This window comes from Scomber scombrus, chromosome 13 (genome assembly GCF_963691925.1).
Source record: "Scomber scombrus chromosome 13, fScoSco1.1, whole genome shotgun sequence".
In the NCBI taxonomy this organism is placed as follows: Eukaryota; Metazoa; Chordata; class Actinopteri; order Scombriformes; family Scombridae; genus Scomber; species Scomber scombrus.
The window spans coordinates 2,826,836-2,851,371 of record NC_084982.1 but is presented as its reverse complement, the minus strand read 5'-3'; the positions used below and the strand labels follow the sequence as shown (position 1 = coordinate 2,851,371).

At 39.9% G+C, this 24,536-nt stretch overlaps 1 protein-coding gene across 1 annotated transcript; it reads right to left on the bottom strand.

Moving 5' to 3' along the window:
- Window positions 1-7,695: 7,695 nt before the first annotated feature.
- ska3 (spindle and kinetochore associated complex subunit 3) lies at window positions 7,696-13,603 on the bottom strand. The gene is made up of 11 exons (XM_062432172.1): window positions 13,489-13,603; window positions 13,324-13,385; window positions 12,313-12,484; window positions 11,630-12,065; window positions 11,397-11,458; window positions 10,929-11,128; window positions 10,560-10,778; window positions 9,585-9,743; window positions 9,150-9,205; window positions 8,502-8,641; window positions 7,696-7,992 (listed from the first exon to the last, which is right to left on the bottom strand). The coding sequence occupies exons 1-11, from the start codon at window positions 13,601-13,603 to the stop codon at window positions 7,847-7,849; spliced, it is 1,767 nt and encodes a 588-aa protein (XP_062288156.1). The 3' UTR covers window positions 7,696-7,846.
- Window positions 13,604-24,536: the final 10,933 nt, after the last annotated feature.

Below are 24,536 nucleotides of genomic sequence, written 5' to 3'. Positions count from 1 at the left end.
TGCAACCCTTCAAATAATTCTAATTACATGTTTTTCCAATGTTTTTCTTGATGGTGCCACTGGGAGGCGCCAAAGTAAGCAAATGACAAATTCTACACATAGGGGATTTAAATAGGAACAAGAGTGAGACTTCTTACTTTTCTCTACTCTTTGACCGCACATATTCTAGGCGGGGCTTCCTCCAATGCATTTCTCTCTGTGATAAATGAAAAAATATCAGGGCATTACTCAGTCACTCCAATCCAGTCTTGGACGGAATCTTTACAGATGAGCAATGAAAGCAAAGTATGAATCAGAGTAAAAGCAAATAAATGCCTTTACTATATTATCACTACTCAAGTTGTCAAGTACACAGTCAAAACAGGGGACAAAACACACACACACACACAAGGAAACTTAAATACCTGTATGCAAAGTATTGAGGAAGCATCAAAAGGCTGTTGCATTTCCCAGACTTAAATTTTTCAGTCACAGAGGCAATAATGAAGACAGACTGACCGAAACAAATTGAAACCTTTATACATCATGGAAGCACATGCACACAGAACAATGAAAGCATGACAAAAGACGTGTACGTGGAGGTGTGAGAAGAGACGCATATACGTTGGCTAGACAAAATATCAGGTTCACAAAAACCCATGGATCCATTGACCAGTTTAATTTGAACCTTGAAGTTAATATAAAAAGTGAACCATCAATCATCTTTTTGTGTAAATATCATCAGCGTCACTCTACCTGTGGGAAACTGTATTTTACCTACACAATACAGATCCAACCAGCATTCATTTCAAAAAAGGGTTTTCCATTTACTATTCTTAACACAGATATCTGGCAGCTTTTACTTGGAATCCTTTCCTTTAGTACACAGGAAGTGTTGTGTTTAATGTTTTCAGAATCAGCAGCAGTTCCTAGGAAAACACTGGTCCCACCTCCAAACTGGGGTTTAAAGCAGAAACTCAGCAGACTAAAAGGTTAGGGTGGTAGGGTTAGGGTAATAGGGTAAGTGGTTAGGATGGCAGGGTTATAAGGCTATAGAGTTAGGGTTTTAGGGTTAGGGTGGTAGGGTTACAGAGTTTTAGGGTTAGGGTTAACAAAGAAGATCAATTTACAGTTATCAGCGTTGTCATTCAAAGCAATTGTATCTTAAGGGAAGCATGTCTGCTATCCAATAAAGAACAAGCACTCCTGAAGATAAAAACTACTTCAGGTCATCAATTATCTCTTTATAAATATTTCCATCAACCCAACGACAAACTGGGTTGTTAACAAAAGGCAGTAATAACCACCACGGTTGAATAAGAAGGAGAATGTCACCTCACCAGCAAAATATTCAAGAATAAAGAAAATATGTGCTTGAGGAACCCCAATGGCAGACATTATAACCTCATGAAAAATATAACCGGTAAAAAAAAAAAAAAAGAAGACACACAGCCATGCATGAACGTGGACATCCAGGGGCCAGAGGAAAAGAAGGCACATCCCACTTTGTGCTACCGTAGCATGCCTGTCTGAACCCAACACTGCATACAAAAGCAACACCTTTTAAAGCTCGACACCAGAGCCGAGCCCGGTTAAGTCTCCGATTAGTAAGCTACTTAACATGTGGAAACCTCTAAGAAACAGGTTCGCTATTAATTTCGGGCCCTTGAGCCAAAGCACAAGAACCGCCGCTGTAATGTATAATCCCACACGACTTCTGAGAATACGTGAAAATAAGTTATAATCGACGTATAATAACACCATTTGGAAATTTATACAGGTTAAATGCTAGAAGGGGAAATATTATAAAACATAAAAAAGGAGTAGGAACGTTTTTTTTTATGTTTTTTTTTACTGTAAACATACACAGGTAGGTGAATAATGCTGAGGAATAAAAACCTCAAATAAAAAGATGCTTCACACTAGAGTGTTAATTATGTACACATACACGTTTAGCCAACCACAGAAGGGTCTAAAGCATACTGTATGACGCAAAAATAAATATCTGTAGAAAAACACAGGCTGATTTGTAACAGCAGTACCAGCTTTACAAACTAAGGCACCAGCAATGGAGGACAACCAAAGAGGCATTTCAAGAAAGCACAGTCTTGTAATGCTAATAAATCTGAAATAATCATGAGATCCTTTTTCTCCCTAAAACAGATATCAAAACAATTTTTTCAGGTTATTTGACAAACTATTAAAAACATTTTTTAAAAATAATTTCTTTAGCGGAGTAACCTAAACATCTTGGAAAAAGTAGCCTCTAGCCTCGTACTGTAACAAACACAGATATCCGTTTGAGAATTCTAATCGATTAAAGCAAACACAGAACACGTTGGAGGGCCTAAAAGGCAAAAGAGAATTCATTTGTCACGAATTAAATGTGCATTCTACTGAAGATGACATTGTGCTCAGCAGAACAAGGTGTTAATTAAACCTCGTCAAATAACGCTGTGGAGAAAAGAAACTCGGAGGGGAACACCGGTTGCCTTTGGGTAGTGAAAAAAATCCTTTGATTCAGTATGACTGTAAGGAACATATTTATTGAGCTGTATTTAATGAGTTTGCCCTGAAGAGTGACGGATACTTATGTAAAGTTGGGTTGGATACATGGGAAATAACGGTTTATCCTCCTCAACAAAACGATCTTTGAGAAAATCTCAAGCTTTCTATTAAATTAGAAGACTTAAATGTTTGTTGAAACGCTTTACTCCAATACTTTTAAAAATGTAACCTGCATAACCTTAAACACTATAGTGATGTAGTGAATATTGACATCATTTTTTTTTTCATACAGCTGAGGTTGGAACCACTGAGTGGTCAAGTGTTGGCCTGGTCTAACAGTCCTACACACTGTATCCTAGATCACCCTGACCTGTCACGAAAATATTTCTCTATTTGGTCCATTCCAGTTATTTGACCAACCAATAGTAGAAAGTCCATGAAGGGAAGGCTGTGCAATTTGTGTAAAAACCATCAATACCAGTAGACATGTTAAAGTGGACCATTCCAAGAAAGAAAAGTATTGTCAAAAATCCTGGAAATGAACTGTTTCTCAATGAGGCCAGAGATAACGACAGATAAATCAATACTCGACTCGGGCACAAAAATTTAGTTGGCTAGCAAAATGTGTGCCAAAAAAAAGGTTAGTTTTCACCCAGTAATCTATCACAACCCTCATTAACCAGGGTATGTTTGTATCCCTGCATGGTGAACAAGCAGGACTCATATCTGAGAGCTGTATTACTGTGCGGGCTGTTCTCGTCCCGTTATTTCTTTTTTCGAAATTAAGGTATTGTTCTTGTTTTTCCGTGTTACAAGCACAGAATAGGCAAACAGCTGGCTTCACCAACAAACCACCTCTATACAATAGAGGGAGGAATCAGTGATTCGTGGGATTTGTGGGAATGAAAAATAGGATTAGTGGGAACATTTTGCCCACATCACCCACACGGCATCTTGTATAACTCGGTATTTACAAATGGCTAACGACAATGAGTTTCAGGTAGGTTTCTGCTCACGTTACTGTCATTCTAAACCCAAATGCAAGACAAAAATCCTCATTTAGTTGAGTTGCATAACTTCATGACATCACTCTTTGCAGTGTGGTTCCTGGCTTTGGGAGACGTATTTGTATTCCTAAGTATGATCTATCCTAACTAACAAGGAATCACATACACTGACTGAGTAAATCAAAGTGGATATAGTATGAAGCAATGTTCTGTAGTGTTGACACAAGGGTGTAGTGGGAGAACATGGAATAAGGTCCAAAGCAGTAAAGGGAACTTAAGTGCCTGACTAGCATTAAGGAAGACTAGGCATTTCTGTATGAATCACTCTAGTGGAGCAGCAGAGATGCACAGGTTGTTTAAGGCACAGGCAACTTGCACAATCTTATCAAAGGTTGAGAGGTTCGACGTGCGCTCAGAGGCCGTTGTGAAGGGGCTCTCCACGGGGCCTGTAAGCATGGCGTACCTCTGCTTCACCATGGAGATCACCCTCTCCACATGTGTCTGCACACTCAGTGTCTCAGAGGAAGCATTAGTCAGTGGTGAACTCTCTGAGCTCCCGTACACTTCTCCTTGGTGGATGCCGGCGATTTTGAACAGGGCTCCTCGGGCAGCCACGGAATCGGCGATGTCGAGATTTCGATTCGCCAGGACGACATCACCCGGCAGGAGCTTGCACAGGAATCCGCAGCCCTCAGCCAGGCTCTTGTCGCTGACGTTCCCCAGCACGCCTCTTGAGACGAAGGTGACGACACCCTGCGGAGCCACACCGATCAGATACTTTAACACATTACAACTTGTCCCCACCACCTGCTGTTGCTGCTGGTTGTTGCCCCGGGAAACTGGCTCCTCAAAAGGCACCATGAAACAGTCTATGATGACCGCGCAGTCAGGGTAGGAGGAACGCAGTGCCGCCGGCAGGTTTTTCCGCAGCTCTGCTCTGGAGGGCCAGAAGACAGCTGTGGGCACCAGAGTGGAGGACATGATGTTGACCATCCGGTGCACTGTTCTGGTTACCGTGCCGACTTTGACGCCAAAGCGGTAGGCCAGGTCTTGGTTGCGGAGGTCCAGACGGAGTCGCATCAGTGTTAGCAGAAGCTGCTGGAACTTGGAGAGCTTCATGTTCTTGATACCGTCCATATGAGGTGCCAGAAGCCACATGACTGTCTCTAAAACAAAATAGTTGGGTAAACCGGTGTAAAACTTCACCTTCTCTGCATCGTTCCTCAAGGAGTTCTCAGAGAGGGACATTTTCTCCACAGACTCCCTGAGAGTCTGGTTCTCCTTCTTCAACGCTTTCAGGATGTCATCAAAGTTAATCTGTGCATCCGACGTCTGAGCGAACTTTCCTTTCTTACTGTCACTCACAGATTCATCATCATCGTCATCATCTTCATCAGTGCTGAGGGAAGAGGAGGCACTTTCCTCTACAATGGCCTCCTGTTCCCTCTCTGTGGGATGCTCAGCCTGACCCCGCTCTCCCACCACCGACCTGCCCTGACCCTGCAGGAACAACAAGGCATTGGCTGCCTCCACTCGCGCTTCCTGCTTGTCCAGGATCTCTAAGGCACCTGGCTCCTTCATCTCCGGGGACAAGGGAGCTGTCGTGAACACAGAAGGGACATAATCTGGGGAACGGGGGTTCTTCACCTGTTTACCTGCATGCGGAAAGAGAAGATGTGGTAAAAAGAAAGGCAATGGGGAAAAAAAAAATAGACAAATTGATATTTCTGTGTACAGCACTTTCACCAATGAAACACTACCTTGGTCAGTTGGGTTAATGAGACCAAATTGTACTGGACAAGCAGCCATGTTTCTCCTCACCTAAGCTGGTACATAGTCACACCCAAAAAGAGCAAAGTGAACAGTTTGATAAGAGCTGAAAGGGTAACTGATTTTGAGTGTTGGTTCAGGACCCAAAACTACATTGCTGCAAAGCCAAAGTATTTTCTTCACTAACAGGCAAATTCTTAATATTATGAATTACAGTATACTAACATTTAGTATGTGACACTTAATGTACCAACCTGAGAAAAAAGCTGTGATTCATGGACGTGGATGTAATAATCCAAATATTTGTCTTTTAACAAAAACTTTACATCCGCAATAGAAAACAATACTGAAAATATGCAGACACAAGAGAAATAGATGTAATAAATAACACAAGTCCTCTTATTCTATAGAAAAACAGAATTGGCACACATCATAATAAACAGCCTAAATATTATTGAAATGTGATAATAACATGGGTAGACTAATTGAAAGAGATAATTATTGTCGAACCAAAAATAATAGATTAATTGATAAGGAACTAACTATACAGGCCTAGTGATAGCACGGAAATTAAAGTGACGCCAAATATAACACTGGACTCACTAGCGCCCAATTTAATCAAACCACAAAAAGTGAAACTAAAGAAAATGCACTGCAACTTTCACGGGATTTATCTCTCTGTATAATTCCAGCGACAGAAATACCGGCTGTGTGAAAACTAACTGTGGTACTTTTTGCTGTAGTGAGTTGTACTGCAATCATACCTGAAATGAAATGAGTACTACACAGGCGACTGCCGTCGTTGGGCACCCAGCCCTCCCGGTTCACAGCAGCTATCCAGCGCTGCTTCCTCTCAGGGTCCCGGGGGAAACGGTAAAAAGATAAAGTGGTGCCGGGCGTCCTTCTATTCCTACAGCCGGCCACCACACATGTGTGCACCATAGTAAGGCCACGGAGAAGCGTGGAGGTGTGCGCTATTATATGTTGGGTGTTTTGACTCCCAAAATGGTGGCCGACAGAGCCAGTCGGTGAAAGGGAAAAAAAAGAAAAAAACGGTAGCACCGTCATCATCGGTCGTTTGCGTTCAACGATCTAATTGCACCAGCACGCCATGACGTCACTGACATTCGATCTCTCACTCACGCCGCTGCGCTGAAACAAAGCTAAAAGGTCTGAAATGATAGAAAAATCTGACCAAATATTGGGGGAAATCCCAAAAAATGTATTAGCTTAATTAGTCGTCCACGATGCCTTCCCTTGATGCTGTTACTCACTGACCAGCTCAGTGCGATCACATAGTGTGATTGATTAAAATGTCACCATGCTAGAGCGCCAGCTGTTTTGTAGCTGTTCTTTAGAAATAAATAATTGGGAAATATAACATCTGGCTTTCATTCAGTGCAGATAAATGATTCTGTCGGTCTTTACACCAGTGTGGTTCTCCTGATCCTGAACAAAAACTAAGCTTTGAAGATAATGGAGGGATGAATGTCATCGTTTTATTTATCATGTTCCCTTTCTGCAACCATATGCTCACATTAAAAAGACTACATCTGACTCACATTAAATGGCCAAAAGTATGTGGACACCAGCTGTCTATAAACTTCTGTGTGCTTTTGGTCTGGGGTTGTTTTTCATGGCTTAGGACCCTAATTGCCAGTGGGGGGAAATCACAATAATGCACTACATCATAACAGTGGTCAACAAAACAATCTAAAAACATCCATTAAGTAGCTGTTCTGGAGCTTTTCTTCATATCATATGATCTTCCTTATCAAATGAATCTTCCTATTTTGTCATGACATTTTTTTTGCAAAGCTCTACTACAAATACTTTGATATATACTACAAGTTTGCAAGTTTTTCTTAGTGTGTTTTTGCCATATAATAATACATAGTTTTATTATATTGTGCCTGACTATGTGTTTATACTGTGTTAAGCTGAGCTGTGGCAGGGCTCATCTGCAGCTTCAAACTCTTGAAAGAATTTTTAATGCACACATCTGACGGCCAGCGTCCCCTCTAGTCACTGCAAGGCTTTTATTACATCTGAGCAATGGTGGGAATCTGGGACTACTGAGTGACAACAGACTCTACTTTTTTCTTTTTTTTTTTGGCCTTAATTATTCAGGCTGTGGACTTGAGTTGAGATCATACACTTGGAGTTCATGTTTACCTATGTTATCTTTTACCCATCATCAGCTTGACGTTTTGTTATACTTTTGCTCTTTATAAAGAATAATTAAATCACAATAGTTTTCAGAGAGGCATGTTATACTGTATGTGTAGTAAAATATGCTGACTACAAGTCAGTTTGAATCCATAACAAATCTACAAAAGTGCAAATTACTTACCAGTCATGCATAAGAACTATTTACAGTCTAGACCCTCTAGATGTCATCATACCTGTAGTTGTACATATTGGTGTGAATTTAATTAGCTGCAGTTCTCTTGTAGTGAAGTGTGAGAGATTGTCAGAGTCCAGTGTCTCTTTAGCTACAAGATGAAAGTACAAGCAGGTTTTTGCAAGTGGGGTTGAGACTACATCTCAGTCACAGAAAGTGTGATGTATCCAGGACACCTTCAGTTGTGTAAGTTCAGTTTGTACGCCGACTCTCCAATATGATCCAGCCTGTTGAGCTCGCTAAGACAGAGGATGTATACAGGGGTCTTGGTTCCAACATTGGTAATCGTCCTCAGCTCCTCCATCTGAAACTGGGTTTTTTCTCCTGCAGAGGGCACCACAGCACAGACACAGATTGGATGCATTAGACAGCAGCTACAAGTCCAAACAGTTCTCAGTCTCTCACTCTGACATCCAACATGAATTTCTGATGTATCCTATAGCAAATGAATGTATGAGAGGATTTTTGACAATCCTGTGACCTTTACACACATAAATAAGATATGTGAACAATATCTTGATTGATCAACCAAAGAGGAAAATCTTAATCCCAATCATAGCTCATCTTTAATATTACTAGAGCAGCAACAGGTAGTCCATTTACTGATTAGCCTGTCAACAAAAAATAAAAATTGGCAACTGTGATGAAGCCTTTTTATTAAATGCCAAAAAATAATAAAACAGAAGTTCTTTGGTTGCAACAATCAGTAATTGCAGTTGTAAATAATTAAACTATAAACTAATTCCTTACTTCACTCCAAGAGCCACTCACACTCTCAAGTGTCACCCCCCACTAAACCCCACAAGCTCCAGTCAAAATTCTTCATTACTGACCTCGACACCCTGCCATGAATTTATTGATGTTGTGAACAGCCTGGTTGAGGTTGTGCAGAGTCATCTGCCTCATGTAGCTCGGTAAACTCTGAAACTCGCCCTCTGACACCGGAGACACAGTCACAACTGTGGGGAGAGGACTAAATGGAAAGACGGTTAAAATACAAATGTGTTAAAAAACAAAAAACAACAGGCACCACTATTATCATAAATAAAACAACAAGCAACGAGGTAGAAAGAAGTGAATACATAAATCATCCAAACAGACGAGACAAATGTTCCCTCAACATCTTTAATTAATATTCTTTTCTACAACTCAGAAGCTGTTTACTGGTCTGCAACTTTAGGGGGAAGATTCTTTAAAAATCTGGTAATACTTTACTCTAACTCCTCATATTTAACATTTATAAGCACATGAGCAATGGTTTATAACATTTAGCATTTTTTATTGTACAGTATTTATTAACTATTAAAACCTATGTAGACATATTGTATATTACTGCAACTGAGTTCTACTACATCGTCATTCATTCTGGTGAAACACCTGCCTCCACTTACGGGAACCCACAGGAGAAAATAAATATACTGATTATAAATTTTTAATGAGGGGACTAAAAGGGAAAGGTGTTATTCTTGGAGTTAATTCACCTGTTTTTTTCTTTTTCCTCCATGGCAGCTTTCTTCAAATGAGCTTGGGACACAAGCTACAAAATAAAAGAGAAATCATAAGTTAAAAAGCAGATTATGAATATATTTCATATTAACCCCTAATATATATGTAATGTAGTGCAGAGGATGGTTAGAAATGTGTCTATGACATTCTGTATAAGAAGTCGTGTATGCTTGCTTAGATATCATTATTTTCAGTTTTTCATTCATTTTGAAAGCCAGGAATTTAACACATTTTCATTTATTAAAAAATAAAAGCCATTTGATTCCTGTGTCAAGTTTATTTGTCATGGCAAGAAAATTAGACCAAAGCCTGCTTGTAATGGCACGAAAATAAATTTAAACCTAAAAACTTATGGTCCAAAAGTCTTTTCAGTGGAAAGATGTGCTATTCAATGGAAAAACCAGACTTACTTTACAGATGTCCTGTGTAACAGAGCTGAGGTCTGGCCTCTCTGGGGTACTGGGCTCTAAGTAGTCCCCCCTGATGCGAGGTGTCCCCAAAATAAACTGCTGAGTGGGTCGGTCCAGCTCCAGACGGTTGACAGTGGGATCTTTTTCATATTCACTAAACTTTTTGGCACTTCTCTAGAAGCAAACAGGAAGACAGGTATGAGGGCAAACAATTAGATCAGACCTGCAACACAGTCTCTGTTGTACAGGAGCAAACAGTAATAGTAAACCATCAAAGGGTCTGTTCCTTGTTCTCCAGACAACATCTTAACTTAACCACAGCCTTTTTCTAATGTCACCAAATGTGTACATCCACCAAAGGATGCCCTTCTATGGCCTCAATTTTATCTTTTTTTCACTGTACAGAATTCAACAACAATCATGATTAATTCCAGCTTATTGGCCCCTCATTACTGACCAGCTGTGGGACAAGTATAATACAGTACATTTTGTATAATTACCTTGTGATACATTTATTTATAAACTGGCACATAGAAATCCTGTGTGTTGCAATTCTGAGTTGCTGTTGTGTACGCTTTGTTGAGCTGATTTCTTTCCAAAATGTGAAATATAGAATTGATTTTTGCCATTTTAGGGCAATGTTTCCATCTATAGATTATTATAATCTATCTAAAAACAGAAAGATAAGACAATAGGGTTTCAACACTGCTGGTGTTTAGAGTCTTAGTCAACATGTATATTTGTAAACTCCATATGAGCAAGTGATTTGTTATTCCATATTAAGGTGAGGAATTTTTATAACTCCTTGCCAAACTCTAGTGAACTTTTAACAATCCATCTAATGGTTGTTGACATATCTCAGTCTAATCTTAAGTGGTGGAACGTCGACTGGCAGCCCGACATGTCCATCCATACAGCCATGCTGCTAACAGTTCTAAAGTATAGTTCATTTTGTAATGTTGAAATTTCACCAACGGTGCTTTTCCTGCTTACACTTTGTAAAGAGTTTCCCAAAATAGACTCAAGATTAGGCATCTCCAGCATCTGCTTGTCCTCCACATCTAAGACGGAACACTCTGGGACATCGTATTCCCACTTGCGCTTGGAGCCGGCTGCTGTGTTATGAGTTGGAAGTTCAAAGGTGTGGCTGTCATCATCAACTTGCATTTTGATAGGCTCGGGCTGTCGTGCGCTCTGTGATACATATGCAACAATGAGCAACAATTCTGTGGTTCAACAAGTTTAAATGGAGAAGTGAAGACATTTGGATCACAATGTTATTATGGTAAAAGAGGAATCTAAAAAATACTGAAGTTAAACATTTTACGCTCAAATAAGTTTTACCTTTTTGCTGCTGAGCAGACGGTTAACGTATGGAGTTTTAAATTCCGGGACCTCGGGGGTGGTGGGCTGATTGCTCGGGCAACCAGGGGATTCTGGATCAGCGTTCCCCTGTGCAGATGGGGTGCAGTGACCGTTTGGCTTTTTGATCTTGAACCCCGGGGTAGAAAACACTGGCAGCTCTGGAGAGTCCAAGTTGTTTCCTAAAGTGAATGAGAACAATGTGGTGGGATCTACAGTTTGTACAAGTAGCTCCTCATTTAAATCACAATTTTGCAGATTTAAAAAAAATTATATTGACATCATTATTGAAAAATTTAGAAGGATACCCACTCCTATATATGACTCCCAAATTAACAGGTAAGATGGAACTGTTTATAAAAAATACTTTCCTATTACAGCTATTAGGGAAATGTTAAATTCAAGGATGACCTGTAAGAAACAAGGTATAAACTGCTAACAGTTTCATACCATTTGCCTTCAAACTCTCTATCAGAGAGTTCACTGGTGGTACTGGGAGGTCCTGTGGTGGTCTGTTGAGGAAGGCAGAGGACATGAATACAGGAGCAAGAAGCAGTGACTAAAGACACTAAAGACTCTAAAAACAGCTCTAGCAGTACTGTTGCAAATAGTGCATGTTGCCAACAGAGATCTATAAAGGTTGTATATACTGTACACATTAAGTAATGGTCATTATTCTGTACCGCTCGGGCTTCTTGATGTTCTTCCTGAACAAGTCCATGGTGAAGTCATTGTTCAAACACATGGTGTGCTCAGAAATGCCAAAGTCATGCATTTGTGGTGGTTGCAGCTCATCCTCATCCATCCTCAGAGCACATTTGGGAGTTATGGGCATGGGTGGCATCTCCGGGGTGTTGAGTGAGGGTTTTGCGAGGCTCAGCTCAGGCATAGGTGGCACTTCGGCGCACCACTCTCCCCCAGCCAGGTTTCTCTTCAGCTGCATCTCAGACAGGCCGAAGTCAGAGAGCTGTGGGGTTCGCAGCAAGTCAGCGGGGGCTGGTGGTCCCGCAGAAGAATGGCTCGCTTCAGACTTCTCCTGGCTTTCCTCTTCTTCTCCTGCTGACTTGTTTTCATTCTCATCCGCTTCTTCGTCTTCCGCCTTTAACTCCTGATTTTTGTCTTCTGTGTAAGAAGCAGTTTTAATAAAAGAACAATTGGAATGCACCTTGTTTCCTTTAGTGAATAGATCAACAATACAGCAGACACTTTGTACTGCAGTATGTCTCAAGTAAATACCAATGATACCAATAATAGAGTAGACACTGTGTACATAAATATAACTATACAGAGAAAATAACATGAAACAGATACACTAATAAAAGTCCACAGTGTTTGACTCCCAGAGATACATGTAGTCATTACTCACTGTCTGGTCTCTGGGTGTCTCTCGGAGCCTGGTAGCCGTATTTTTCCCAGTGTTCCTTAAGTCTCTGGATGTCGTCGGTGACCCTCTTCTCCATCACCCTGCTGGCCTTAATAAAGCTGCTCACCTCGTTCTCCTTTGCTTTCTGCTGAGCCAGCTGATCCTGCACCTGTGCCTGTATGAGGATCAGGCCAGTGTTGATGACAAGTACAGTTACATGTAACAATGTTATGCAATTTAATTACAAAATAAATGTAACTGTTATCTGTTAGTAACTGAGAAAGGTTTTTTCCTAATTTTTAAATATTAAACATATTACTGAATACATATATCGCCGTTTTCAATTCTTTGAAAACAATTAAAAAAATATATGTTGTAAATAAATCATGACGTGGGCTTATTTGGAGCACACATGGGCTTAAATGGTGTCGCGGTACCAATTAAACCCATGCCAGACATTTGACTTTTTCCATCAAATTCCATCAAAATGTATTTTATATTCCAAAATCTACATGAACTAATGAATACATTTTCAAATGAGAGATAAATCTTGCTTTATAAGAAATGATCTCCCTTGTAAATCATGTCAGTATCCATGAAAAACACCTCAATGTAGATTTCTGTGGGCTTAATGGGTACATTTACCCTAACAGCTGAAAACATTAGTTAGAAAATTAGAAAGGTCATCACATGTAATAAGTTACATTACTCTGATTAAGTAATCGAAATGGTTACATTACTTACATTTTAAGTAGGGTAACTAGTAATCTGTAACCTATTACATTTCCAAAGTAACCTTCCCAACACTGCAAATAACAAGCCTCGTAGTGTCAAATTAGTACTTTATAAAATGTCAATTGGTTGTTTCAAATTAGTTATTTTGCATCTGTCTAGGCAACGAGTTGATTTTAATATAAATTAGAATTTTAATAAACGACTACATTGACGGTAATTTATTATATAATACTATATAAGCATTTATTTTCTGGTTTGTTTGGCGTTTGGAAATCATACCTTGAGGTTCCAGACGTCACAGTTCAGTTCATGATATGCTCGCATCGCTTTCGCCGTTGTTTCTGAAACATGAACATTATATTAATACAATGTTACAATTTCAATTGTTAATAGACGGTCTATCAGGGGTGGACAGCGGGGCTCGTTTGTCGGTGTGTCACTCACCGCTGTCATCGTCGTTGTTACGGTTTTCAAACGACTGCTGAAGCTTCCCGGTATCTGTTTCCAGAGTCACCGCCAGTTTCCTCAGCTTGGTGAAGAACTGCGCTGTTGGGTCCATTTTCAAGACTTGTAGGCCAAAAATGCATCAAAATCCCGACTAATTCCTTCAACTGTGTTGCTGAGCCGTTAGTTTATGTTCTTCTGTCTACCACGAAAACTTTTTGTTTTTCGCGCCTCTTCCGGCTTGCTTATTTTTTTCTCCCCACCCGCATTCAGCGGAGTACTAGCCTCTGATTGGCTAGGACTCGTTGTCTTCGTTGTTTAGATTGGTTAGATTTCGGCACGAGGAGTGAGGGGTAGAATATAATATCAGAGAAGGCCAATCAGATGTAAAGTGGAGGCGGGTCTTCACAGAATGCGGGTAAGAGTAAAGAAAACTCGACTTCCGGCTCCACAAGGAACACAATTTTGCGCTGGTAATGAAAGTCTTACACCAGCGCCCCCTATCTTGATATTTGGGGTTATTTTCTCTTCACAAAAACACGATGAAGTGTGTTGGAGAATTGATTTAATCTGATTATCGAATTATTATTGGAAATAATTGTTCTGATTATTTTAAAAGACTGGAGAATATCAATGATCTGTGAATTCTTGTTAAAAAGACACATCTGGTCCATCTTGTTATCCATAACTGGGGGTGTTTCAGAATGCACATTCCTCTGTAAATTATTTTTAGCTGTGTATTTGTGCCATTTGTTTTTGTATGAGTGGGCCACCATTTCTAGTTAATGTGACTGGTTAAATTGTCTTATTATGATCCTGGTTTTAATAGAAATATCAATTGAGTTGTTATTTTGATGGACTTAAGAGGTGAATAATGTAGATATCTGTACGTATATCTACGGTGGCTGTGAAAACCTGCAAAAACATGAAAGGCCCTCTCTAGAACCAGTGTTTGGTTTATCCATTCTAGGCTATTGTAGAAACCTGGCAGTGCAACATGCCAACCTCTGTGGAAGACCTGCCCCCTATATAGATATTGGCTAATTGTAAGGTAACAAAAACATATTTTAAAAAAAATTGTTCAGGTGATGATGCACTAATTAAAACAACTTATGAATATTATATTTAATTTCTGTCAAGTCTGTTCTGCTAGATGCCACTAAATCTTATACATCTTACTTAAAGATCCCCTCCAGCATGTTTTAAGATATACGTATATAAAATACTCTACTTTGAATATTAATGTATGTCTAATATGGTTTTTCCACACACAAAAGATCAATTATCTTGTTTAAATCCTTAAAAAAAACAACAAGTTGTGATGTCACAAATCCTGCTTATAGGCCTGCCCCTTTAAAACTGGACTTTCAAGGAACTGACAGAAACGTTCCGTCTTCAGCAGATGAATGTGAAAGAAACCTTTCAGTGTCAAACTCTTCACATACATCATTCTGCGCAGTGAAGCTCAAACATCCAAAATTAGGAACAAGAAAAAAACAAACATTTTTGAGTAGATAAACCATGCAGTGAAGAGTAAAGGCTATAGATTGAGTCCCTGCTGCCAGAAGATGGAGCCGTTTTCTACCAAGCAACAGAGGTCAAATATATTGACCTTAATTTTACAGACTGACTGCATCATTATGTCTTAAACCCATATAAACAAAATGATGTGGAAATAAAACATAGACTGTAAATGAAAACCTCTCAACATTTTGAACAGTAAACCTATCTACAAATGAACATAATTTTCCCATATTATACCCTTATCGTGCTCTCAAGTTCAGATGCAGCTGTGGCTGTAGGTGTGCAGAACTCTTATCAGATATACTGGAGAGGGTATAAATATTGGGCAGACTGAAGGTCAGAACAAACCTGCACAGAGAGAACAATCAAGCTGAACTTCAAGTTTTGTCTGGTAAAGGAGCAGTGAATATACTTACACCGGTGTCAAACATTTCTAAACAATGGCAAATTTTTGGGGGTTAAGTGTTCTCTTTCTCTACAGCTAATTTGTCAGTACGCAGCTCTGTAGCCATGGCAATGTTTGGAAAAGTGTTGGAGCCAGTGGGCTACATGCAGACTGTGAGGTGAGTTCCCACTTTGTACATGTACAGCACGCCCTGCTCATCTTCAAAGTGAATAAGGAGTATTTGTGGTACTCAGGGTCCTGGTGCAGGGCATCTGCTCATACCTGGGCGGCAGCGCCACAGCAGAGGAGACTGAACTGGCCAAGAAGAACCTGGACCATATCGATCAGGAGCTGGGAGCATCGGGCCATGGCCTACTGGACGACCAGGAGGTCCACAGGCTGGAGGACGACCTGGCTGTGGTCTACTACCAGCTGGGCACTGCGGTGAGGAAACTTTCTATGGCAATTATACTCAGTAGAGCTTGTTTCAGTATTTGAAGTTCATATCAGCATCATAAAAGATAAGAAATCTCAAAATAGGCAGGATTGGAATGTAGCTTCATTATATTATCAAGGTTGGAACTACTTTAAAGGTGGAGCTGCTCAATAGTTACCACTGAAGATCAAGGAAGCAATGATTCATCGTTAAAAAGAATCAATACGTTGAAAAAAACCTTTTTTATGTTAAACCTACCTTAATATGAGGATTTTCAACTTTTGTAATTGTTCAAACAAAGGTCCTCAGGTCGATACAGCTGTCAATATATAGTGCCTTTAACTGCAGCACTAGATTTTTGGTATCTTTATTAACATGAACAAGGGCTATTAAGGTTAATTAACCTTGAAGTAACAAACGCTCTGCCAATTTTCCTAAACGGATGCACGACTGTGACTAAATTCATCACACTAAGTGTATTATGTAAATCTAGATACAGTATGTGGCCAGATGTATGACTGAAACATCTGTTTAGTTCTACCAGACCTTAATAGGCTTATGTCATTGTATTTTCCCTTTAATTATTTCAAACTGATAACAGCTCTTTCAGTTATAACAGAGCATGTATTTGTAAGAACATTTCTTGAATGGTCAGAGAGCACAGCTGCAATTTAACGTCCCACATTTTCCAGCATTTGAATAAGAGAGAGAACCACATTGCTGTACTAGTTTAGTGACTCCTTTTAAATCACCAGTGTGAGTTTCAACATGTGTTGTTTTTGAAGGAAACATTTTTTTTTTTTAATTAGTATTCATCAGCAAAAAGACAACTTGAGTTTGTCAGTGCAAACAGGCTGAAATTCAGAAATGTGGTTAAACAGCAAGTATTCATTTTATGGATTTTTAAAAATGTCATATTTAGGTTTTTTCGCATCAAAAGTAGGTTTAGAGTACTAAACACCTTTGGTTCCTTCCTCTGGTCTATGATATGGGATTAAATTACACAACTGCACATAGGCAAGAGGAAACAAATATTGTGAGAGAATAACAGAAAAAACTAATAACTCAACTGTAATAATTGGGAGTGTTGACACTTGATCAATTTATTTGAAAAGAAAACTCTCTGACACCTGCTTGTTTCAGGTGAGGGCCCAGACAGACTTCACCAAGAAGGAGACAGAGGTGTTCCTCCAGTATGTGCAGGACTACCGTCTGGAGAGGCAGCTGACCGCCCTCTACAACCGGCTGATGGGCGTGTCGGCACTGACTGACCAGCCTACACTGCTGGAGGAGCTCATACTTAACCGCAAGCCCAAACGCTGGGAGCTGAGGGAGTTCTGTGTCAAGGTTGGTGAAGGTGCACGGCACAGTTAGGAGGGGTGGCGGGAGGGGGGGGGGGGGGGGGGGGGGGGTTCAGCATATCTCCCTACAGGGGTCATTAAAGTTTAATTTTCTCTTATTTTATAAGTCATTATACAGAGACACGCACCCCTGCTTAACTACAGCAGGAAGCCTGAGGTGACACGGCAATCTACTATCTGCACACACATGCTCACACACGCACACACACAGTCATGTTTCCACCTCTACAGAGGACATTACATTGATTTACAATAATTTCTAGGAGATTTATCCTAATCTTAACCATAATCACCACATGCCTAATCCTTACCCTAACCTTAATATAATCGTAAATTAACCTGAACTTTAAACCAAGCCTTCACCCCTTAAAATTACTGATTTACATTAAGGAGACTTGCTTTTTGTCCCCGTAAGTGAGGTGAGTCCCCATATACCTGTTCAAACAAATTTACGTCCCCACAACACGAGTAATACCTGGACCATAGACACACATACACACACACACACACACTGTTCTGTCTAATATGTTAATATAATATGTTTTTCTATATCATGTCAGATTCAAGAATTTGATGCTATTTCAGATGGCACTTCAACAAAATAATACAAATATACTCCATCTCCTTAAGTACAAGTTTATATGAAAAAAGCTTTGAGCGCAGCTGTACAGGATTAAATATTCAGTTTCCAGACCAAAAAGATAAATGTAAAAGAAAAACATTTAGGTCCTGTGGGGAATGAAGCATGCTGCATCTATCTTCTTGGTATGAAAATAAACTGAATATTTAATTCTGCAGTGCGCTGACCTTCTGTTGTCTTTCTTGTGAGCTGAGTTGGCAAATTCCCTTTTGCCTACTCTGTTGGTGCAGGAACAAACGTTTTTTTCCTTATTCATTAAAGGGAGCAAAAAAATAAAAATTGTTGCAATGGGACTGCCTCTCAGGCTTTAAACTTCAAACAGGAATTGAAAGCTGGAGTAATGTATTCTCTGCAAAATAAAATATTGCAGAAATGTCACATTTCAGCCATTTCACATAGGGTCACATAATAATAATAATAATAATAATAAAAATAATAATAATAATAATCATAAAATGATTCTAAAATCAACAGGTAGCCAATGAAGGAAAGCCAAGATAGGTGTGAAATGATCACATTTACTTGAATTAGTTAGTTCAACCACATCTAAAGGCCAATAATGGATTGAAGGTGCAATCTGTAAGGCCAGATTTTTAGTTTAAAACATTCAAAAACTAACTTAAATTATCAACAGAATGTGAAGAAGTAACTATTCTGATGTTATGTTAAACATCTATACGTATTGTGTTGCAGTGATATGTACTGAAATGAGTTAGTTGCTGCATCTTGGATGCAGATGGTAGTCCACATTTGGCAATAAAAAAGCGTGGGTGATTTTCTCCAGGTCAGAAATGAATAAAAAAGACCTTATTTACCACAATATTTTAACACTTAATCTCATTGAGGCGTAGACCACTGAAATCAGTTGGTGTTGCTGGTACATATAACTGGGTGTCAATTGCATAAAAATGAAAATGTAGTGGCATGCCACAGGTAAGATAGGCAGTGGAAGATGAAGCATTACCAATAGTGATGGAGAATGTTTTGTGGTTGAGATACAATTTGAACCAACAAAGGGTGGAGTGAGAGATGTTGACCCACTTCTTGAGGCGACTGAGCAAGATGCTGTGGTCAGCAGTGGCGATGCAGCATTTCCAGGACTATCAGAACTGAGTGGTCTCCAGCAACAGACATAACCAGGGGATTGTAAGTAACCCTCTGAAGGGCAGATTCTATACTATGATGAATCTAAAACCAGATTGAAATTTCTGAAAAATGTCATTGCTATTCATTGACAGTATTAACTGTGGAGACTTTGGATAGAAATGGTAATTTGGAGATTGGTTTGTAACTATTGAGGCCAAGGGATCAAGATTAGGTTTCTTTAAAAGTGGTCGAATAATGGTGTATTTGAAACAAAAAGGAACACAACCAGTAGTCAGAGAATTGTTTATGAAGTGTGACACTTCATCTTCATAATTGTCTCCAGGACCTTCACAAAGCAGTGAAGTCCAGTTTAAGACATTCTGACTGTTCATTCAGGATGTCATTTTTTCCACATGGCCAACAATTCAATCCAACCTTGAATATGGTACCATATAATCTCTTGGATTCTTCTATTTCCTGGATCTTTGAACCATTAAAACAGTACATTTTTGCCGTTTTCACCCTGATATTCTGGACTACAGGGTCTCCTATGATCACATTTATGAAGTGAGATGGCGTTGGAGCTGTGCTGGAACCAGTTGCTATGACAAGAGATGGCAGGGATGAATGATGGAGGAGTGTGATTCGGCATTGGATCTGTTGGAGTAAACAACACCCCAGAGTTTATTCGAAGAGCAGGGGTGACTACCAGAGGGAAGGCAGGCTTCCTTTTGGGTTGTCAGTCTGTTCTCCCTTTGGTGTTTATAGATGAGAGAGACCAGAGGCATCCTCTTAGTGGAGGAAAATCCTGCTCCTGGATGTTCCAGCATGACAATATGGAACAGAACTCTTCTTGCTGTGCTTGCTCTTATGGATGTTGGTCCAGGGCTCCATTTGCTGGGGGGTAGAGCTAACTGGAGCCTTCGGTCGCCATTCTAGGAAACGAAAACTAACAGCCCTGGTTAGCATAAGCGGGGCTGTGAGTTGACCAGGGATTTGAAGAGCTGTTTTTCTTCCTTAATCCAATAAACAATGAATATTCTTCATTCCATTTGGGCAATGTTCTGGCTAAGAAAGTGACAGCTCACACACCCATATTGAGATTTAAGTGGTGGTATGCCAGGCTAGCTAAACATGTTGTTTTTCAGTAAAATGATGAAGTGATGTGGAACCTCTCCATCATCTCTCTTTTTTGTTTCTCATAGAGCTCTCTATACTATTTTTTATGTACAAAAAAATACAACTAACTGAATGGTCACTTTTTAAATCAAAAGTCAAAAGTGTCCATTAGTCCATCTGTCATTCTGTAATGCCTCCGAGCAAGACACACAGATCCAGCCTGTTACTATGAGAGGCAATGGACCTAATACAAATAGCATCAGTCAACTTGTCAACTTATATAAAAGCAATAATGTTTTAAACACATTTAAAGGCATGACCTAGGTCAGGCAAGCATCTGCCCATTATTACAGTGTATTTAAGATAATTTGAAAAGCAGTATAAAGACTTTTCAACTTTTCAACTTTGGGGTGTTTGTCTATTCAGAACAGCTGCTGTTGTTAGTGCTGTAAGGATATGTTTTCATCCTAGAAACTCGTATCAGTCCAGAGTCTTGACTTATCAAGGGGTTTTAGGGTGTGACGGAGTCAGACTCAGTGGATTAGGCTTAATGCTGAAGCAATTTCTATGTGCTATTGGTGCTGAACAAGTGATTAGTTTATGACATGCTTTTTTCAAGGACTTGATTTACGTGAGTAAAGTGAAGCCCAGTGATTTCACTGAGGTGCAAAAATAATGCAGAACCAAATTGAACTTTAGTGTGTGTAATGACAGAAGAATTTGTTGTGCACAATAGGAGCACAAGGTTTTACTTTGACAGAAGGGCAGCAACATCTACGATATAACTAACTGTAGCGATCAAAGCCACCTCTGTAAATCATGTGTAAAGACCGGAGAACCTGACCTTGTAGCGTGAAGGTACCGCAGTGTTGTGTCTTTAACCTTCAAGAAACTTATCATGTATAAACACGTAGGTGATAAGTTTATATGTCATACTGGATTTCCTCTCCCGCTGGCACAAGAACACAGGCTCTTTTTTTTAAATTATAGTAAATTAGATGCAATTTCAGTTCACATAAAATATGATGAATAATACAAAAATCTCCATATCTGTTAATCAATTTATCTTCACAGCCAATATCTTTATAACTTCAGAAGATCTGCATAGTGACGGGCTCCGTGCGTACTAACCTTGGATAACCGCCGATACTCTTTACAAAAAAGGCTTTGACATTTGCACGCTTTATTTCAAGAAAAGGGGGGGGGAGCTTGGACTGCTTCATGGGGGCCATGGGCTCACTTCAGTTTAAGAGAATGAGCCAAAGCAGTCGTAACCACCCTCTGTTCTGCTGTAATGATGAAGATTTGGAAATGATTTAAAGGTCAGAATAGATCACAACAGTGGTGTACTGCTATAGACAATACAGTTTCATTAGCTAAAATTAGAAAATGTGACTGCAACAAGAAGGGCATCCTACTGTCACTCTCTGAGAAACTAGGATTTCTATCCAGAGACAGATGGACTTATAATTGGTTGTTTTTCCTCTGTCTTCTCCTCGGTGTGTTAAAGCATCACGGACTAATAGGGTTGGTAAAAAAAATAAATGTGCTGTGTGCAGTTCATTCAAGTCATATGATGACTCATGAACGCAGGCACTGACAGGTTTTTACAAACTCCAGACATTTGCCTGCAAATTCAGATACAGCAACCTGATTCTACTTTCCTTTCCTGGGCCATAGTTCCCACCCAAATTTTCCAAGAAGGTAATTTCCAATTAATTACTATTTATGCAACGTGCAATAATGAGATAAATAAAACATTGCTCTATTTGAAAAATATCCCAGTATGGTTAATTATTTATTAAAGTTAAGAAAATTAATTGGACAAACGTCTTGCTACTTTTCCAAATATGAGTTTGACATTCTGTGGAATACACTGTTTTACCTTACCAAGATGAGAAGATGTCGTAAGGTAACCAGCTACTCTAAAGCTCACAAATTAACATAATATATCTTGTTTATTCTGAGTCTAGAATATTCTCATCTAAAGCAGACAGCCTTATTTCCCAAAATGTCAAATTATTCTTTTAAAGGACCAGTGTGGAAGATTTGCTGGCATCTAGCAGCAAGGTTGCAGATTGCAGTCCTCCCCCTCCCCGACCAAGTGTGTAAGAGAACCTATAGTGGCCAAAAACTCATGAAAAACGTGAAAGGCCATCTCCAGAGCCAGTATTTGGTTTGTCTGCTCTGGGCTACTGTAGAAATATAAATTGGACTGAGGGCAGACTGGACACTACAGTGACTCACTATCACCCTCGAGGTACAAAGTGGTATTATGAGGCAGGGAGGGCTAGGGCTAGCTGGCTAGCATGCTCATTTCAGTACATATCACTGCAACACAATACGTATAGATATTTAACATAACATCAGAATAGTTACTTTTTCACATTCTGTTGATAATTTAAGTTAGTTTTTGAATGTTTTAAACTAAAAATCTGGCTTTACAGATTGCACCTTCAATCCATTATTGGCCTTTAGATGTGGTTGAAATGCAACCACTGTGCTAAAGCTGTTTTAGGTCTTTAGGGCCCAGTAAGGATTTCGGGGAACTTCACCAGCCCAGCTTTTATTGTTCCCATCACTTTTTGAATATGATGAGTGTTGTAAAACAACCCATCTGGTACTCCCTGCAGAGTGAACTACATGTTCTAAACTCTTCCTGTTTGTAAGCTCTGACTTTTTCCTTCTCCTCGTCTTTCTCTCAACAGGTAAACTTTGTCTTGGGCACTGGTCTGCTGTGCCTTTTCACGCAGGCTTCTCTGACAGGCAGAGACCAGCCTCTACTGATGAAGACCTGGTCCGACCGAATGGGTGCCCTCTACAGGAAGATGAAGAACATGGGATGCCGCTGCTTAGGCTACTTTCTGGAGCAGGCGGAAGAGGATGTGCGGCAGCAGCTAAACGAGGCCGTGCAGAACCGCCAACCCCCTGAAGAAGCAGCATCGGGCATCCTGAAGACCCTGGAAAAGAACTACGATTGGCTGCGCTGGGCGGTGATGCTCCATCCTGCTCCAGGCCCGATGGAAGAGGAGAAGGATGAAGGAACGCAAGATGAAAAGGATGAAAAGGATGAAAAGGATGAAAAGGAAGAAAAGGAGGGAAATCCAGATGAACAGCAACGCAACAATTTCCTATCCGTCACGTCAGAAGCACCGATCCCCCATGTGATGGTGTGCTACCGTGACACACCCACCTCGCTGGACAAGAGCCGTATCCACCAACTCATTCAGGACCTGGAGTGGAAGATCCCGAACCCACCGCCGGAGGTGTACGCTGCCATTGAGGAAGACCCGGGAAGGGCACGACGCTACCTGGCCTCACGCATGTTGCTGAAGCTTCAAGAGGGGTTGGGGTCTGCTGTGGCCGTCCATGTGGTGCCAGGCAGGATGGAGATGAAGTGCAATTTCCCTCCAGCCTCATACTACCTCTATGAGTACAAACACCGACTGGCCTCAGGCACTGTGTGTATATTTGGGTAGAAGAGAGAGGGAGAAAAATTTCGGAGAAGCCATCTGCTATTATTGCTTTATTTGCTTTCAAAGAGGCATTAACATGTCTTGTGTAATATTTCTTCCAAATAACAAATAAATGTCATTTTAGAGAACACGAAAAATGACAAAGTACTTTTGAGGTTTTTTTTTTTACCTTCCTTTAAAAAAAAAAAGAAGGTCTATTACAGCTTGGGTTTATATTTATGCAGCTTGGCTATCATTTCTGTCATTTATGATATTACCTAATACAATAATTTGTGAGATTTGGGAACGTAGTGACATTGCAACAGCAAAGTCCAACAGTGCCAAAAACATATGCGATCAGACAGATCATAAATAAACCATTACAAACAGTATATCCATATCATCTGAAACACTTGAGGTAAAAGCAAATTGAGCTCGCCGGGGTTCGAACAAGGCCTTCAACCAAAGCATTCAGTATATGTTTTGGCCTTGTTCTGTGAGTTTATAACGGGGCACTTTGGGTTATAATTTTTCAGTTAACTTTTATCCAACAAAACCCCCCCATGAAAATTGATTGCTTGTGTTTTTTTGAACCATCTGACTGTTTAGCAATGGTGCTGTGTTCCCAGATCTCAGTAGCCTCATTAACCTTGGTGAGTAAATTGTTGTTATTGATAGGAACAATGACCAAAACTACTCAAATAAAACCAAAGTTGTATGAATCCAGAATTTTCCATTAAAACTTTGCCATATCCTCTTTCATTTGGTCACATAAATATACATTAGTTGTGCAGACGTCACTGCTAAACTGCAACACTTACAAGGAAGCAGAGATGAAATGTTGGACCTCTTTACTGTTGAGGTCTTAGTTTATTGCTGATAACTGATGGATTAGAAGACAGAATAATTCCCGGTCAGCTGTAAAATTGTCTATCTCATCGGAGTCCAACTTCTGTCCGCATGTGGAATCATCCACAGTCTTACTGTCCAACTCCTGTCCTTTTCACTCAGTAAAACAAAAGTCCAGGCAGTGTTTTCAGTC